This window comes from Epinephelus fuscoguttatus, linkage group LG7 (genome assembly GCF_011397635.1).
Source record: "Epinephelus fuscoguttatus linkage group LG7, E.fuscoguttatus.final_Chr_v1".
In the NCBI taxonomy this organism is placed as follows: domain Eukaryota; kingdom Metazoa; phylum Chordata; class Actinopteri; order Perciformes; family Serranidae; genus Epinephelus; species Epinephelus fuscoguttatus.
The window spans coordinates 36246193-36261244 of NC_064758.1; the positions used below are offsets into that span (position 1 = coordinate 36246193).

Below are 15052 nucleotides of genomic sequence, written 5' to 3' on the forward strand. Positions count from 1 at the left end.
TCATCTCATTGTCAGGTCAGTGATATGAATAAGAAGAGAGGTGTATTTCAGTCCTGTTAAGTGCAATACATTCTCACGGTAAGTGCCAACAAGTTTAGAAATTTAACAACAGGAATAAGGTGCTCACGTGCATTTAATGATAATTAGTAATAACTTCAAGTCATCAGTCAATGAAACTGCTGCACACTGCAACAACATATCCACATTTGAAAGCTCAGAAATACTGGTATCGCTGTCTGATAAGGTGCCTGTTATATGTTAGCTTTATTCATTTTTAATGAGTAATTTACTTATGCTCCTTACATCATTTATAAACCATTCTGGCCAGAGTAAAAATCCCATTGTAAAGTCTTTATCAACTCAGTTTGGTATTTATGCAGTTACTAATGTTGGTTATTTCTTCATATTTGCTCAGGGGTTTATTATCAGGCTGTCATGTCTGTGGTTATAATGAAGCAACACCACACGAGAAGGAGTGATGTTGTACTCAGTGTCAGCACGTCTGTGACTCAGTCCACAGCTGTATGGCCTTGTGCCTACGACCAAATCACAGCCATGCTGACATTCAGTACAACAACACTCCCTCAAGAGTGATATTGCTTTTATATAACAGTTCTAGGCACCTTTTATTTAGTTTAGTTTAGTTTACATTTTAGTAAAGTTTTAGTGTAGTTAAGGTTTACATTTTATTTAAGTATAGTTTGGTTAAATTTTAGTGTAGTTTTAGTTAAGTTTTAGTTTAGTTTAATTTTAGTTTAGTTTACTTTTAGTTAAGTTTATTTTATTTATTTTAGTGTCATTTTTAGTTCAGTTTACTTTTGTTTTAGTGTAGTTTATGTTTTAGTTAAGTATAGTTTAGTCTATGTGTAGTTTAAGTTTTACTTCAGTTTAAGTTTTAGTTCAGTTTTACTTGAGTTTTTGTTTATTTTTACTTTTAATTTAGTTTAGTTTTAGTTTAGTTATTTTTAGTTTAGTTTACTTTAGTTTTAGTTTAGTTTACTTTAGTTTTAGTTTGGTTCAAGTTTTAGTTTAGTATACGTTTAGTTTACTTTAGTTTCAGTTCAGTTTAGTTTAGTTTAGAAGGGCAAGTGCAAATTAATAAATACACATGGTATAAAAATGCCAAAATCAACATCTGTAATCCCTTGGCCAAGATGTTACACAAGGCTACCTAAAATACAACAAAGTACAAAAAACAAACAAACAAAACAAAAAACATACAAACACTTTAAAAGACGTGTTTGAACACATCAACAATAAATTATTTTTTAGTCACAAGAATGTAATGATCATCAAATTTGTGATTCAGTGCTAAAACCTGAGGCAAGGTTGATGCAATATAAAAGAAAAGAGAATTTTTAGAAGCACTAGAGGCAGTGGTGACATATTTCCATATAAAGCAACACTGCAACACCAGCAGGATGTATTATTATTTGCAGCAGCAGAAAAGAGTTAGTGTTGACACATGTTCGTATTAATCACCCACTGTTTTAACTGATTACTGACAGATCTATAGGTATTTAGTTCTCTGATATGAACTGGAATTACATACCACCCTCTTGAGCACTTTTTCTCAGTAAATATATACAATCTCCTCTTATAGGACCCCCGGTGACACGATTAATGTTTGCTCTTCTGCTGATACAGACGACAAGTGGTGGTGGAGCTCAGCCATGAGAGACTTTGTATATGAAACACAAGTTTGCATATTTTATTAAGTCATCACATCTTAAAGTCTGACAGTGTCTAGTGTTCTAAGTGTTGACAGCAGTAATAATTTTCCTGCACACTTGATTGCAACACTGTGTAGGTCTACATATGACCTCAGGCCAGCTACTTTGCATCATATACATTTATCTGTGGGTTTCCATCTATTACACAACCAGTGAAATTAGAGTGTGCTGACAGACGGTTTGGTGGCATGTGTGGATTCCAATGTTTTAACAGCTTAATCACAGTGCGTTGCGACATCGGCTGATGAGCACACCTGGGGGTTTGCAGTGAAGTATCCAGACTTCTTTCCTACCCTTTGTCTTCTTCTGACGACCGTTTATGATTTGACTCAGATGATATTTGTGAAAATATGTTTATCTCTGCGGACGACAGTTTTATTGTAGGCAAATTAACGGTTAGAGTAATTAACGGTTTAGGACACCTGTACAGCGGAGTGATACATAGTTCTCCGCACTCATGGATGCCTCCAATCAAATGCCTCGGTCGGAACTAACTGTTGAATAATTGTTAATAAGTCATTACTAAAGGGCTTTATTGATTAACTCTGGAGTTATAAGTGTTAATAAGGTCTTCATAAATAGATTTTGGTCCATTGTCTGCAGCTTTTGTAGACATACATGACTAAACAGTTTAACCAGTCAACAAAAAATTATATTTTATTAATGTTTTTTAATGATCTGTGAAACATTAGTAAATATTTATTAAGAAAATAAATCCAGCATTAGTAACAACTTATAAACCCTTAAAGGTGGTCAAATAGCCCAGTGATGTCAGCAGTCTTCAAATCTGAGCGTCAGGCATTAGTACTCACTTTACTCACTCAACTGTATTAAAATCATGAATACTCAGCAGTGGAAAGTAACTCCTCAAGTACTCTACATAGGTACATGTTTGAGGTACTTGTTACTTTACTTGAGTACCGTAAAGCCTATTCCCAATTAAAAGCTCAGTCCCTTTTACCAGCCCAGTGTGGCTACACATTTTGACAAATAAACGCCTGTCTCAATTAGACGCCTGTCTGGTTGCCAAGCAGTTTTTTCTTTAAAAGAAGTTCCTCAGATGTGTAAAAGTGGGCTGTTTGCTTCCTCAAATTATGTGTCCATTCTTCAATTACACTGTAAGTTATTCATATTCCTTTAGTCTGTAAGGGTCCTCAGATCAAAAGAATCAAACGGGTTTTTCATAAAAATGAATCAAAGTTGTGCTGGATGCACTGATGGAGCTAGATCAAATGAACGATTAATAGTTGATATATTATTTGAAACCTAATTTTTATACAAATAATATTCACACTGGTTTAGATGAGCAATTTGATTATATTTTCTGATCTTTGCTGAGCAACAGTTTTGTGTGAAAGGAATTAAAAGCCTGGCCCAAATATAGGCCTGTTGAATTAAGTGATTTAAGCAAATAATAGCCCGGGCTTTTAATTGACATTATACAGTTTTATTTTACAGTATTTCCAATTGATGTTACCTGTACTCCACTTTACTTTCTCCATTATTGTATGTTTTACTCCACTACATTTATTTAACAACTTTATTAATACAAAATAGAATATCAACTGATAAATTATAATGTGTTATTATAGATTAAGCTGCCCAGCAGCATATAAAGGTAGTTGAAATTAGCCTCACATTTACGAGCTGCACCATTAAAGTACTCATTAATGCATCACTGATTATAATCCATTAGTATAATGTCTATGATTATAAAATAGGCCATTCTGCACAATCAGTACTTTTATTACTGGTACTTTCTGTATATTTTGATACCAATACTTTTGTACTTTTATTCAATAAGATTTAGAATGCTTTTTTTTTTTTTTTACTAATAGGGTATTTTTACACTGTGGTGTTGCTGTTTTTACTTCAGTAAAGATCTGAGAACTTCTTCCATGCTGTGAGTACTGATGATTCTGTTTCAAGAGGATCTGAGTGACATGATTTATAACCACCACCAGGTGGCGCTGTTAGATTGTAAAACTGACTGGTTCCTGGCTGCTGCTCTCTGAGAATAAGGAGGTTTGGCTTTCATTGCAGCCCACTCTTTCCTGTTTTGTTGACCTGGGTTTGCTCATCAATTACTTTTAATTGCTCATGAGTGTTCCTCTACGGGCAGAGCCTACACTGCCTCTGAGTTTAATTGGGATTATGGTGCTGCATGCTCTGAATTTATTCAAGTTTCAATTGCTTTTTACAACAGTAGAATTTATTACAAAAGTATTTTTCATGAAAACAGTGCTATAATACTTAACTTTAAATTAGAATATCTATTCTGTCCACTGAAAACACACTCAGTTCCTTTTAAAACACATAAAACACACAAAACTTTAAGGCTGATTGAAGATTAGGTTTGTCTGAGTGTAAAAGACTACAACAATGATGGTCAGTAAACTCTAAAGGAAGGAAGAACATGTCTTGAGACACATGCATTGCTTTAGTAAGCCCCACCACACTGATGTAGTACAGATGATTTGGCAACAGTCTTGGCTAGAACTTCCTGTTTGGGAAATACGAGGCAGGCACTAGCACACGCTGTACAGGAATGCAACTTAAACAGTGAGTAATAGCACTCCCAACCACCACACTCTGCTGACGTCAAGCGAGCAGGCAAGATGGAACACGCTGCTCTCATCTGCAGTAGGAAAACTACAATCAAGGTGTGACCGAGGACCGGAAGTCGTCTTAAAGCCACAGTTGTTTCTATTGAAACTGCAATCCGTCTGATCTGACAGTGTTGACTCACGCTGTCTGTGATGAAGAGTATTGTCATTTTGCTACTTTAATAATAATGCTGCAAATGTCTTATCTAAATATGTCATCTACCAAAGCCTACACTTATTAATGTTTGTGAATTGGATCCATGCTCTTTGATTAGACTGTCAAATGTCAAACGTGCAATACGTGTTATCCTGAAGTGCCTCCTTACTCAGCCTGTTTGTGCATAGTGCTGACTCCACAGTCACAGTCGACCAAAAAGGATATCTGCCCTGCCCTGCTGACTCCTTCAGCATGTGTCCTCAGTTTAGTTATTAACCTGGAACTTCCCAATAGCCGGCCAGCCATGAGGGTGGGTGGGACGATCTTTGACTGTAAGTCTCTTTTCTAGCCTGCGGATCGTTTGCGCAGGGAGCCGAACAGGCATCAGGAAATTCCTGAATGTGAGGGGAGTCAGATCTTTCCAAGTGTGACTCTGCAAAGTCTGAGTCACCCCACACACCAGCGCTGTACAATGGAAGCCTGATACGAGGAAGTGTGAGTACAGTCAGGTGTACCATGTCTCTTCATGCCCTTATCATTTCAAAACTGACAAAAGGCAGGGGAGTGAATGAGACATAGACAGCTCTCAGTATCGACCGGTGGAGGAATGTAACTTACTACATTTACTCAAGTGCTGTACTCAAGTATGATTTTGAGGTACTTGCACTATATTAAGTATTTCCAGTTGCTGCTTCACACTCTAGTATTGTACTTTGATTTATTTCATTATATTTATCTGAAGTTTATCTTTAGTTATCAGTTACTTTACAGATTCATACTTAACATAAACAACACAAGCTTATAAAATGTGGAGCATTCAGTTTGACATTTATTAGTGATATGCTTATTTGCTTTCTCACAGACATGTGGATTAAAAATCAATCTCATATCTGTACACTAAATATGAAGCTACAGCCAGCAGTCAGTTAACTCAGCTTAGCTTAGCTTAGCATAAAGACTGAAAAGAGGGGGAAACAGCTAGCACAGCTCTGTTCAAAAGTGACAAAATCCACCAACCAGCACCTCTATAGCTCACTAATTAACACATTATAGTCCCCTTGGACAGAGACAGGCTAGCTATTTCCTCCTGTTTCCACTCTCTGTGCTAAGCTAAGCTAACTGGTTGTCAGATTTAGCTTAATGTTGAGCATACAGACACACGAGTGGCATTAGGTTTTCTCAAAAAGCCGTGTCTTGTCGGGGCCCTTTAACTTCTCAGTTGAATTAAGTTAATTAACTGTTGAAGGCCCAAACAAGGTTTAAGAATCAAATGTGCCGCAAAACTTTAATTCTTCTTCTTAATGTCCAGATAAAACGGCATTTTGAGAGTGTCTTGCTTCAGCATCGTGACACATTTCTGAGTAAAATAAGATAGGCAGGCAGGATATAATGTTGTGCCTGGGTGTGTCATAACAGCATTTAATCATCACATGACCCCTCAGATTTATCTTGTGACTCTTTAAAGGGTCCTGACCTCTAGGTTGAAAACCAGTGGACGAAACTGTACAAGTTAAATAAAATGTGTGTAAGATTTAGGGAGATTTATTGGCATCTACCGGTGAGGATTGCAGACTGCAACAAGTTCAAACTTCTCCTGATTACAATTCCTTTAGCGCTCATTATTCAGAAGGTTGTAGCGGGAGCCCAAAAATCTGCAGAGGTCTCTCCCTCTCCGAAACAAATGGACCAGTGGATTTAAACAGGTAAAAACTCAGACTGAAACAGTCCTATGTTAAAAAAAATCAATGTTTTTGGACACTGCTCATCGCTCAGGGGCTGCTAATGATGGACAGTGTTCCTATCTAAAGCCAGCGTTTGATTTGTTTGCTCTAGGCTGCCGTAGAAACATGGCAACCTCTGTAGACGAGGACCCACTTCCTATTTAGATATAAACGGCTCATTCTAAGGTAACAAAAGCACAAGGATTCTTATTTTCAGGTGATTATACACTAAGAAAAACATACTTATTATATTATATTGCATTTCTGCTAATATATCCCTCTAAATCCTACACACTGGACATTTAAGTAAAGTCACCTCCATCTCATCTTGTTATAACAATGCTACTTAGGCATTAATCCATCAATTTTAACTATCTCACAGTGTGATGGTGTTTTAGTCATAGAGGCATTTCCCTGGAATACAAGTACTTTCAAGGGGTGTGGACTTGAATCACATGACTTACACTCCAGTCAGACTTGAGTCACAAATTTGATGACTTTTGTCTTGACTTGGCAAAATCAAAAAAGACTTGCAAAACTTGGAATTAGACTTTAACACCAGTGACTCCTGACCTCATTTGGACTTCAGCCTTTTGACCTGAAAATGCTTGATATCTTCCCCCCAGCCCAAAGATTAAAAAGTATGTTATTTAAAATTGGGAGATGCATTAATACATTTCTCTTTAATTTTTGAATCAGCTAACATAAATACTATTCATTCCCAGCCAGCTGACACTTAATGCCCCACATGAGTTTGACCCAATCTGATCAGTATGCAATCTGTTCAGGTCGTAATTTACAGACCGACATGCAACGACTTCCAACAATCAAAACTCAAAGTTTAGGACTTGACTTGGGACTTGAGTGCAAAGACTTGAGATTCACTTGTGACTTTAAAAACAATGACTTGGTCCCACCTCTGGTACTTTCACTTTTGATATCATAAGGACATTTTGCTGTACTTATGTATGATTATGACGGCTGGACTTCGACTTGTAATGAGTAGTTTTAGATTGTGTATTTTATTACATGCTTCTACATCTCCAAAAGTAGATCAGGAGCCAGGGCCTTCAGCTATCAGGTTCCTCTCCTGTGGAATCATCTTCCTGTTACGGTCCGGGAGGCAGACACCGTCTCCACATTTAAGACTAGACTTAAGACTTTGCTCTTTGATAAAGCTTATAGTTAGGGCTGGCTCAGGCTTACCCTGTACCAGCCCCTAGTTAGGCTGACTTAGGCCTAGTCTGCCAGAGGACCCCCCTATAATACACTGGGCACCGGGCACGTATTCTATTACTGCATCTTCCTAACTCGGCCATTCTGGATGTCACTAACTCGGCTTCTTCTCCGGAGCCTTTGTGCTCCACTGTCTCTAAGATTAACTCATATCACAACGGTGCCTGGACAGCGTGACGTGTGTGGTTGTGCTGCTGCCGTGGTCCTGCCAAATGCCTCCTGCTGCTGCTGTCATCATTAGTCATTAGTCATACTTCTACTGTTATTATACACATATGACTATTGTCACACATGTATACTGCCAGGTATTAATACTTTCAACATATTGTACCGCAGTAGCCGGAGCTATAACTATAATATTATTACTTTCAACAATGTTGTTGTAAGCTACTGTCATTACCTGCATCTCTCTCTCTCTCTCTCTCTCTCTCTCTCTCTGTCTCATTGTGTCATGTGGATTACTGTTAATTTGTTATGCTGATCTGTTCTGTATGACATCTATTGCACGTCTGTCCGTCCTGGAAGAGGGATCCCTCCTCAGTTGCTCTTCCTGAGGTTTCTACCGTTTTTTTTCCCCATTAAAGGGGGTTTTTTGGGGAGTTTTTCCTTATCTGCTGCGAGGGTCATAAGGACAGAGGGATGTCATGCTGTAAAGCCCTGTGAGGCAAATTGTGATTTGTGATATTGGGCTTTATAAATAAAATTGATTGATTGATTGATTGATTGATTGACATGCACTGACCTTGAATTGCCATATGCCTTGTGTGTATTTTTTCTAGAATGTTTCGGTTGCACGTTTATTGTGACTGATTGAACTGTGGTTTTATTGGTTGTACTGTTAAGCACTCTGTGTACGCGTACTATAAAGGGTGCTATATAAATAAAAGTTTACTTACTTACTTAGGGGAAGGATCTGAGCTCACCCTTTATTTATTAAACATGGCACAGTGTTCTGTGATTAATATATAACTGCTATCCCTGACCAAGCAACATGATTGTTTTTGACTGAAATGGAAAAAAACTCTGTGTTGTTGTTCTCATTAAACTGCATCCTCTCTGTCAGAGGCTGATGTCTTTGGTTACGTGTTGAGACACTCACCCGTGAGCAGTTCCTGTTCCTGTTCCTGTCCCCCTGGTTGCTGCTGGTGAGGACCAACCGTCACACGCAGGCACTGATGTGACATATAGTACCTCGACTGTCATAGGCTGGGTTCATGCATGTAGGTCATAGCGTAAATACTTAGAGGTTGGAGCTGGTGCTTCCCCCTTTGGTGTGCTTCAAAGCTCCGCATCCTTCCTATTGTCGAACGCAGCAAGGCGATGACGTCGATGACATATGGTCCACATGTAAACAAAGTTTGGCTGACCTGCCTGCCTCAGCACGGATGTCACCACCGTGTTCCTTTGGCTTATTGTTGATGTTCTCTTCATAGCAACTGTGGAAAAAAAAAAAGATACAAATAGTCGCATCTGAGTTTGAGGTTAATGCACCACAGAATCTGTGACATCAGCACACACATGCAAGTCTGCCACAGTGTGTTTGTTAAAAACAACTTCTGTGAATGAGGTGAAAGGTACAGTGTTGTGAACGTGAGGATGGTCACATAGTTAAGTTAGTGTGGGAGGAATGTTTTCATGGCTGCCACCATCGTCAACACACCCTACTTCCTGTTGAGTAATCTCTACATGTCGAAGCCCACACGACTACTGCTATTATTTCAAGGTGTCTGTGATTTCATAAGCGTAGAATTAAACATTTACTGTTTATCTTTGCAGCAGCTTGTCAACAAAACAGTGTTGTTTAATTTTTACATATTCATTCTGTCATCCATGCTGTCACAAGATCAGAGCAGAAGGAACAGTCGTCCCTCAGCTTTTTCTTCCAGTCTCTGGTCTAAATTTACATCTATCCTCTCTTAATACATTTCATATTTTTGCCCCTTTCAGGTGGGGTTAACTTTGTTTAAACTGAAATTAAGGCTTTAATTTAGCTGCTAAATTTTAAACTCCCTGCAGAGCTGGCTCGATTAAACTGTGTTCATCGTTTGTCACCTGATTTAATTAATACTCACAATTTACGGTAAGAGCCCTACTCATCCATTATGTTTGCACAACAAGTGGTGGTATTTCTTGAATGTGCTAGAGGACAAATTTTGACTTGCATAATATTCACAATTTCCAACTCCCACTTGTCAAAATAAAACAGGATGTCAGCTTAACTGAGCAGCCTGTCTGGTAAAGTGTCTGGTAATCTAGGAAAGTTTTAGAGGAGAGTTTTGAGGAATAGTGCATTGGGCTGAACTTTCAACACAGATAGAAACTGCGACACCTCGAAATACTTGTTGGGTGTCTTCCTTTTTTATCAAGTCCTACAGTAATGACCCACATGAGTCTTTACTGAGGCCTGCTAATGTGTGCAGAGGAGCCACAATGATAATAGTGTTAGTTAGTGTTAAATCATATCTGTTGAGAAGTTATTCATTGACTGTGAATGATTTTCTTCATATGAGAAGACCCTGACTGACCACTATTTCTATTGAATACTGATTAGGGGAAGATGTTAACAGTTCATTATCTAATAGTGAAAATATAGTGTATCAAATGCCATCTTTTGCTCAGTATCTGAACTTTAGAACAAATTTGAGGTGCTTGTATTTTACTTAAGTATGTATTTACTCTTAAATTACCATTTTATGACACTTTATACTTCTACTCCTCTGCAGTTCAGAGAAGAATGTGATAGTTTTGTGCTGAACTACAGTTACTTTACAGCTATAATCATGGGTGTAGGTTAAATTTCAACACTGGGGGAAACACATGTGAAAGTGTTTAGAGGTTGTCAAACACTTAACTTCCCGCATTCTGGTGAAATTTTATGCACCAAGTAATGCCTTTTCTGCATCAATTAATTGTATAAATGTATTTAATTTTGTCAAAATAAAAGTCCTCTGCTACTTTCATGTTGTTATTGGTGGAAACAAATACACATATTCTAAATGTGAGGGGGAAGTGTCCCCTGTGTCACCCTTCCGTAATCTACGCTTATTGCTACCGTTACTTGTTGCTTAACATACTAAAATTTCACACTGTAAAATTTGATATAGTTTAGAAATTAAATTACAGTTATAAAGTTATAATTTTTGCTCAACCTCATGAATGATAGGTGCCTCTTAATACATCTGTAATATTAATCTAATTATACAACATATATAAAATATATGACACTCTAAAATGGGGCATTTCTACTCAGGTAAATTTTGGTGACAATATTTATGTACTTTTTAGGGGTTAAAGTTAAAGTGCAGGATTTTCTATCATAACAGCTACTTTAAAGATTATTACTATTGGGAAATAATCACACTTTCGTCATATTTTAACATTTTGTACATACTTTGAAAGGGTGGGTGCTGAATAACCTCTGAGAGGCAGTTAAACCATCACAATTTATTCCCAAATGGCACTTAACCTTTTTTTAAATTGTACTTCAATTAACAACTTTCCTGTCAGATTCCAAAATTTTGTAAAAACCCAGTGGTAAGTAAAATTTCATCACTTCATTTACTTAATAATTTGCATTAATTTAGTTATGATACCTCATTAAAATGTTCTGTAAGCAGTGAGGAAACACCTGTTGATGGTCACTCTACATAAAGCATCAATTAACCCTCCATACATTGTGAGAGTACTGAATTTAAGTCGTCTCATGCACATGTGTCTCCAATAATTACGCCAATGCTCGTTTTGCAAGGGTTGCCTGGTGTTACACAAGATCTGGGCAGTGATACACAGTGATACTGTGTAGTGACCGCAAGTCACTTCTGCACGTCAGTTCAGTGTTTTCACAGTCATCTACAGCAAAAATAGCAGAAGTGAACTAAGATGTTGAAATCTTGGTGCACTTCAAGACAGATCATGTTCTGGCCCGTTTACCGTAGCTCAGGCGGTCTGGCTTCCCGTTACAACCCATGGTACGGATATCCGGTGTTCCTTTCACTTAGAGGAGGAACTGTAATTAAACAAGCAAAATCACAGAGTTAAAAGCCCAGCAGCTTAAATCAAATTAGAAATCAAATTTATAAATATCTGTTTTAATTGTGGTTAAAAAGATGATACGAATTTTGGCTAATTTCGACAGAGTATTTCAAAATTTCACAGGGCCCAGACACCTTGACCACCTTTTGTATCCTGTCTAGACTTAAGAATCATGATCTGGTTTATGTTGGTCAATCATTTGCTTTAAAAGTCTTCAAAACTCTGAACGGTGCCTATAATGTAGATAAAATATTCTTTGGGATGATACCATACTACAACCATAAAAATATAAACAATATCTTTCTCAAAGATTATCTACAGCTTCATGCTAAAATGTTTCTACACAAACTACTTCAGTATCTGAGTGTACTAAGGTACTTTAAAATCAACTGCAAGTCTATGTACGTTCATTTTAGCTCTGGTGATAAGTCAGTCTGTGAGATGAAACAAGATGATGAGCTTTATGAACAAGTTTATCAAATTCAAAGAGGGTGGATCCAAAAATGGAAGAAACCACATGAGTAACAACCTCTTTAAACCTGTTACTCAAAACTATGACCAGAATAAAAGCTGACTTCTAGTCTGCTATCACTTGTTAGATAAAAAAACATCTTAGAAAGAGTAGTTCAGAGTATCACTGTTTTAAAAACAACTAACTATACTTTATCTGCATTTATCACAAGGTAGTTTGAGACATTAAAGAAAGAAATTTACAAAAAAATACATTTTCATAGAAAACAAAATAGGACCCAGAACAGAACCTTGAGGTACTCCGCAGCTTAATTGTGATCAGGTGGATGTAGAATAACAAACAGCAAGAAGAGATCTGTGTTTCTGGGAGAAAGAGTACAAACTAACTGAGAATCTGTCAGAAACAGATTATCAGTTAAAAGATAACTTTGTTCATATTCTATGTTTTTCTTAGTGTCAACAAATCCCATAAAAAAGACAAAAAAACTAAAAATGAATTCCTGCTAGCTGTAGCTTAGCTTATATTCTTTCATTCATTTTCCATAACCACTTATCCTGTCAGGGGTTGTGGAAGGGCTGGAGTCTATCCCAGCTGGCACTGGGCGAGAGGCAGGGTACACTCTGGACAGGTCACCAGACTATCACAGGGCTGACACATAGAGACAGACAACCATTCACTCTCACATTCACACCTACGGACAATAGTACATGCAAACTCTGCACAGAGGGGCTCACCCACCCCAGAGTTTGTATCTCCCACTCGGGGTTCGAACCAGGAGGCGACAGTGCTAACCACTGCATCACTGTGCCGCCTAACTTATATGAGACCTTTAATTTGCATCTTATCTTTGGACACCTTTTTTAACAACCTTTTTTTAATGTGTGTGTCCTTGTACATAGTGTTATTTGTACTGCACCTTGATCCCAGAGAGGCCTCCTATTCTGCCCTGCAGAGAGATGTATGATAAAATGACAATAAACCAGATTGATTGAATGCACTGATCTACTAACAAATATTGTCTATGTAGCCAAAGCCTTAAATGTTTTACTCCCTAAACTGCTGTCCAAAAACTATTAAAACCCATCAATTAGCCACACTGTGGCACTGGGTGACACGTCCTTTCATTATGATGAACATGAGCGCTGTAGTTTTTTTGACTCAATTCCACATACACCGCCCTGCTGCTGTAAATATTTCTAGAGCACCAAATATGGATGAAAATAGGCCCCAACTGATGCACTATTTAATCTTGTTGAGGGAAGTTTGCTAAAAACTACAGCTGTCCAGCTGTTTTAGAAAATGACCAAGCATTTTTTCAGTGAAAGTGTATTTGTAGCCACTGTTTGAAGATGAGTAGGAAAAAATGAGCTGAGTTTAACAGACAATGAAGTGTGTAAAGTATTAAGAGACAATATAACACACTGTTGGTTCTGGTTATGTCAACTGTAATAAAAATATTGAATATTTCCAGCCTTACCCGTTTTATTTATTTATTTATTTTGATCATTATTTTCATTTGATTTCATTCTTTCCACCATGAGCTTTTGCTTACAGTTTCACCCCCACCACACACACGCACACACACGCACGCACGCACGCACGCACGCACACACACACACACATTACATCAGTTCTATGTCCTATATACTCCAACAGATCTCCTCCGTCCCTTCCGGGCCATGCCAGCCATCTTTTTATTTTTTAATTTACTTTATTATTATTACTACATTTTTGCATTCTTTATTAGTCTTTTAGGGCCTCATAAATGCCCTTCCATGCATCATTAAATTGCTTTGTTTTATTGTTGTCCTCAGACAGTGTCTTTTCTGTGGTCAAATAATATGTCATCAGATATTTCCAAGACTGTAAAGTCGGGGCCTCTGTTTTTTTCCAGTGTTTTAAAATGAGCCTTTCATAAACAAGGGACAAAAACATAATCTGCCATCCTGTAGGATATCTCATTTTTTTCCCACATTCTGAAAAATACACAGCTCAGCTGAGAATTGAATTTTTGTTTTGCAAGTAATAAAAAGTCCATCTTTGGATTTCATCCCACACTTTGTTCAGTTTTATACAAAGGCAGAAAGAATGCAGAGGAGAGTCATGGGAGCCATACTTCACACAGCTATCAGAGGAGTCTGGATAAAACTTATTACCTTCATCTTTGGTGTAATAGAGTCTAGTTATCAATTTATATTGTATTAACCCCATTTTTCATTTGTCATAATGATGTTAGTAAGATTTACGCATTTCTTCCATTTTGTGTTGGCTTCTTCTATTCATCATACATCTTTTGCAATGAGTACTGTTTAGATCAGGGGTGTCAAACATACAGCCCATGGGCCAGAACCAGCCCACCAAAGGATCCAATCCAGACCACTAGATGACCAGACTAAGAGGTGCTAGGTTTCAGGAGAAAGTTAAACAATGCGTTGCCTACTTCATGTATAATTCTGCTTCAGAGGCTTTTCCACCCTGACCAGGATACAGTTCTCTGATATAACAATGAACACTTATAATAGCCATGTTTAAAGATATTTAACATTGTGCAAAATAACATCAATCAGGAGCTTCAGTGCAAAAGAATCTGTATCAGGAAATGTGTAGATAAATGCACATGTAATGACAGTAAGAGGTAGACAACTGTGTTGTTAATTACATGATCCATGTTAAATATCTGTGAGATAATAATACAGTTCTAAATTTGGGAAGTTAAGGCCTCCTGCTGTTCTTGAATTTTGTAAAAGAGCTCTACGTAACCGATGTACTTTATTAGACCAGACAAAAAAAGTGAATAAGGCATTGAGTCGAACAAAGAAATGTTTAGGCGGGCCCGGCTTCCGATAAGCAGTTGAAAATGGATGGATGGATGAATAATGGTATAGTTTGGAAAATAAAGAGAAATTTTGGCAACCATATCATTTAAACAGATTTATCCTTCTAAGTACGTTTATGGGCAAGTCTAACCATTTATCATTTGTCATTAATTAAATAGCTAATACTACAACCTAGGTTTTTTTTCATTTAAAATTCTTAAAATCTTAGTTCCTTTACTAATTTGCATCAATTCAATATTTTCAATATTCATCTTATAA

General features: G+C 37.3%; 1 protein-coding gene across 1 annotated transcript in view; it reads right to left on the bottom strand.

Annotated features, from left to right (window-relative positions):
- Positions 1 to 15052, bottom strand: part of klhl12 (kelch-like family member 12) — a 45022-nt gene that overhangs the window by 19917 nt on the left and 10053 nt on the right. Inside the window, exons 2-3 of the mRNA XM_049581495.1 lie at positions 11384 to 11459; positions 8553 to 8889 (exon numbers count right to left, since the gene is read on the bottom strand). Of these exons, the coding sequence (XP_049437452.1) occupies positions 8553 to 8637 (85 nt within the window). The 5' untranslated portion in view covers positions 8638 to 8889; positions 11384 to 11459. The remainder of the gene's footprint in view (positions 1 to 8552; positions 8890 to 11383; positions 11460 to 15052) is intronic.